General features: G+C 47.6%; 1 protein-coding gene across 1 annotated transcript; it reads right to left on the bottom strand.

Annotated features, from left to right (window-relative positions):
* Window positions 1–696: 696 nt before the first annotated feature.
* On the bottom strand, window positions 697–1,665 carry LOC146358021 (olfactory receptor 10Q1-like). The gene has a single exon (XM_084853054.1). It carries the CDS (start codon window positions 1,663–1,665, stop codon window positions 697–699), a length of 969 nt encoding a protein of 322 aa, XP_084709180.1.
* Between the last annotated feature and the right edge of the window lie 2,812 nt (window positions 1,666–4,477).

Below are 4,477 nucleotides of genomic sequence, written 5' to 3'. Positions count from 1 at the left end.
CTCCTTGGTTTCTCTCTCAGGAATGACATTCTTGAGAGAGAGAGAGAGAGAGAGAGAGAGAGAGAGAGAGAGAGAGAGAACAGAGTACAGCCAGCTAGAGCAGCAGAAGCTGCTCTAGCCCTCTTCTCTTGAGAGAGAAACCACAGAGCTTGGTGGGCTAGAGTGGGAAAGGGGTCCATTTAAAGCCCCAGAGGTACATAAAGAGATGTGTGAGGAGGGGAATGGGAGCAGGGAGGGCATCCATGGGGGGCAGGGGAAACCCAGATGGCTGAGGTTTGCCCACATGTACAATAAGCTAATAACAACCCCATTGGCCACAGGTATTCATACCTCCTGAAACAACCGGCCTCCCCACCAACATTATCTCCATCTTGCCTTGATTCAACTTCCTTCACTTGACCACTGCTTACTTCCAAACAATGACTATGCATCAAGACATAAGAAACCCCTCAGGATCTGTTGGACTGGGTTAGCGACTGGGAGCAACCAACCACCACCCTGAGTAAGGTAGGCAGATGAACACCAGCCACAGCTCTTTGGGAGCCACTGAGACCTGACACAGCCCCTATCTACATAGCCCCCACTCCCGTCCTTTTCCTTAGTCATGGGAGAAGGTGATGTGGAATGTTATAGAAAGTTTTACCATATGAACACAAGACTAAGCCATCTTCACCATGCCATAAATTAATCTGGGAATCAGGCCTGAGATCCTGCAGTCCTCCTCACAGCCCTCTTCAGAGCCTGCTTGACATCCTTGTTCCTCAGACTGTAGATGAGAGGGTTCAGCAGCGGAGTGACAAACGTGTATATGAGCGCAAGGTGCCGGTCCTCATCCTCTGAAGAACTTGACTTGGGACGCAGGTAGACAAGGCTGCAGCAGCCGTATTGTAGGATCACCACTGTCAAGTGGGAGGAGCAGGTGGAAAAGGCCTGGTGCCGCCCAGACGTGGAGCGGATCCGCAGGATGGCAGCCACAATGTAGACGTAGGAGATGCATATGAGAAGGAAGGGGATAGTCAGCACCAGGACCCCAACGCTGAATAGCACGGTCTGGTGGAGATGGGTGTCGGCACAAGCCAGCCGCAACACAGGAGGCACGTCGCAGAGGAAATGGTTGATCTGAGGCTGGTGACCACAGAAAGGCAAGGTGAAGATCAGCACAGTCAGCTCCAGTGACAGTACAAGGGCAAGGATTAGTGAGCCAACAACCAGCCACGTGCATGCCTTCCAGGTCATGATGAGGGTGTAGCGGAGTGGGTGGCAGATGGCCAGATAACGGTCATACGCCATGACGGCCAACAGGAAACAGTCAGTGCTGCCTAGCGCCACAAAGAAGAACATTTGGACACCACAGTCTGCAAATGGGATTGTTCTATGGATGTCTTGAACGCTGGCCAACAGTTGAGGCACTACTACAGTAGTGTAGCAGATCTCCAGGAACGAGAGGTTGCCTAGGAAGAAGTACATGGGGACGCGCAGGGAATGGTCAGTGCAGACAACCCAAATGATGGAGACATTGCCAAAGAGGATTGTGAGATAGAGCAGAAGGAAGAATGTGAAGAGGAGATGCTGTATCTCAGGAATGGTGGAGAACGGCCGGAAGAGGAACTCATAGGCAGTGGTTTGGGTGGTCTGGTTTGTGAGTGCCAGGTATATCTCATCCATCACTATACGAAAGAAACAAAGCATTAAACACTGATATGTTATTTGTGGCTGTTTCTATGTGTTAAAGTCTATGGCCTCTGTGCTACTCAAATTGAGATACTTGGAACCTTGATTGTCAGTCCTAGACTTTTCACTCCTCATCCCATCCATCCATCCATCCATCCAATAGATTTATATACTTCTATTAACATCCAAAAATACCTCTAATTTAGACTGTAAATGTAGGAATCCCTTGGGATACAGACTGAATCATTTTTAGACTCTGTTTAGGGTGTGTCACACAAGTGGCACTGAATAAATATAAAATAGTGCTAGCATTTTTACAACATCAATCATAAGTACCTAATCTGTGTTCTACCCTCCCAGCATACTCTAGAAACACATGGCAATGCAATCACCCCTTACATTTTATAAGCAGGAGATGAGGAACTAAAGCCTTGCCTAAGATGATGCAGCGAAGGTGCATCCAGCCCTGCTGTAGTCATGTTGCATTTCATTTTGTTTCACTCCCCCCACCTCCCTTGACACTATGTTTTGCACAGTTTAACATGCATGATAAGCCCCAGCTCCAGGTTTTGGGGGGCCCTGCACAGGCCCCCACAAAGCATCCCCCCCCCGTGCTGACCGGGACTGCCCGCACGCATCAACACTTGGGATCCCTGGCGGCACTGTTGCAGCCACCGGCCTCTGCCTTGTGAACAAGCGGGCTTACCCAGTGGCAGCAGTGGCCCATTGCAGCACTACCCCGGGTTGGCCTGCAAGCAAGCCAGCATTACAAGGAGGAGGTGGGGCGACTGCAGACCTCCCATCGTGCTCAGGTGGGCTTATCCAGCGGGGGTGATGGAGTGGGGCACTTCTGCCATTAGGTAAGCGCATGAGGGGGGAAGACAGCAGCTGCAAGAGCACAGCCACTGAGACCCCAAGTGCTGAGGAAGGGGCCAGGCAAGGTGTCAGCCCCAGTGGGCCCTGCTGGGGTGCATGGGCCCTGGGAAATGCCCCCATATGCCCGGCGTTGACGCCAGGCCTGCACAGGGTCATCGTCCTTCGGGAATGGCTAGACTGAGTTTGTTCATTTGTTTCATAGAAAGAGCTGACTTTGAAAGAACTGGAAGGGCCCATACATGATGTTATTTGTTGAAACTCAGGCTGCAGTCCGATGCATTCTTTCCTTGGAGTAAGTTCCACTGAACAGAGAGAATTTGCTTCTAATTTAACATGTTTCACACATTGCCTTGATACTAATTTTAGCACATTTCCCACACATACGTTAAGGCTTAGCTCCAGCTTTGGGGGGTCCCAAAGCAAGCTGCCTTCCCTTCAGTTGACAGCCAGTGCCAACAGGGCCCCCGCAGTGGCCCACCACTACTTGGGCCCTATGGTGGCACTGCTGCACCCACCAGCCTCCCCCTCACAAACAAGCAGTCTTACCCAATAGCAGAAATGTCCAGGTCCCATGCCACCAGTGTAACTGTGGCTTGTTCATTCGTTTCACAGCAAAAGCTGAGCTTGAAAGAGCAGGATGAGCCCATACATGTCATTTTTCTGAAACTGAGGCTGCAGTGCTGTGCATTCTTTCCTGTGAGTATGTTCCACTGAACAGAGAGAGCTTGCTTCTAATTTAACTTGTTTCAGATTACACTGTAAAAGAGAGGGTCTGATGTGAAAAGAAGCCTACTGTGCGTTCTGTATCCCTGTGCGAATACCAAGGTGTTCAGACATTCATAAGTAGTCCAAGGTGGTATCTCCCATGCTCTACCTGTGCTAGCTTTTGTGTTTTGAATACAATTCTTTCATTTTAAAAGGTTTGAGAAATCAGAAATTTTGGTAACTCCTGCTAAAAAACATGACAGCCTCAGTATTTGAACTTGAATAGACATTTCTAGGCCTTGAGATTTAGATAAAAAATAATTAAATACATGAAATATCAGTAACATGGTGGAGAGGGGAAGTAGTTGAAAGGGAGGATGTTCTGGAGCAGAAAAATGCCCTGTGTGAAAAGCACAACATGCCCCTAACTTAGGAAATCACTGTGCTGGTGCCCCTATAAACCTTTGGCTTCAGGTAGGGATGTTGGAGAAATCTGCAACAGATTCAAATGAGTTTGGATTTCTTTGAATCTGACCTGCAGTGGACGATCTTTTTCTGAGTTGTGCAGATTCCGCAGAGTTGTGGTCTGTTAAAAACAACAACAACAACAACAAACTTGGGGGTGTATGGGCAAATTTGCATCTTCACTAATGCACATTAATGGAAGCAGAAAGGAAATTGTCATAGATCCCGAAAAAAAAATTTATTCCTTCAATAAACAGACAATGGAACAAAATATCTCTGACAATCTGTGAAACGCAGACAAATGGATTTAACAAATCCACACATCCCTAGCTACAGGGAATAAGGGTCTCATCCTTTGAGGTTTTGCCTCTTTTAATGGGAAAACCAATTTTACCAGCATTCAGGATCTTTTCACACATGAGGACTTAAAGCTGCTGTTCTTTACTTCATCAACAATGTGAATGCAAAACCTGCTGATTTCAGTCCTCGTGTGTGAAAATGTCCTGAATGCTGGTAAAAATAAGTGTTTTGTATACTATGGGAAGTGAAAACCTCTCTCAAACCCCTCTTAGAAACACTGGCCAGCTTCACATCTTCACCGACTCTCTGATAGAACAGTGGGGATATAGACTTGCTGAGAGTGTGTGGAGGCAAAAATCGCCAGGCCGCATTCATTTTTTCTTCTTCTTCATTAAATAAACTGGTTAGACATAAGAGGAAGATGACACAGCTTCCAAAGCCTCAACAGAATTGATAGAAT

This window comes from Heloderma suspectum, chromosome 1, assembly GCF_057233095.1.
Source record: "Heloderma suspectum isolate Gila_16-S chromosome 1, 16-S_ref, whole genome shotgun sequence".
NCBI classification, from domain to species: Eukaryota; Metazoa; Chordata; class Lepidosauria; order Squamata; family Helodermatidae; genus Heloderma; species Heloderma suspectum.
Note: the sequence above shows the minus strand (reverse complement) of the source record. Positions and strands in the feature narration are given on the sequence as shown.

Coding starts and splice junctions, on each gene's coding strand:
- LOC146358021 (XM_084853054.1), bottom strand. CDS start 1,665: ATGGATGAGATATACCTGGCACTCACAAACCAGACCACCCAAACCACT.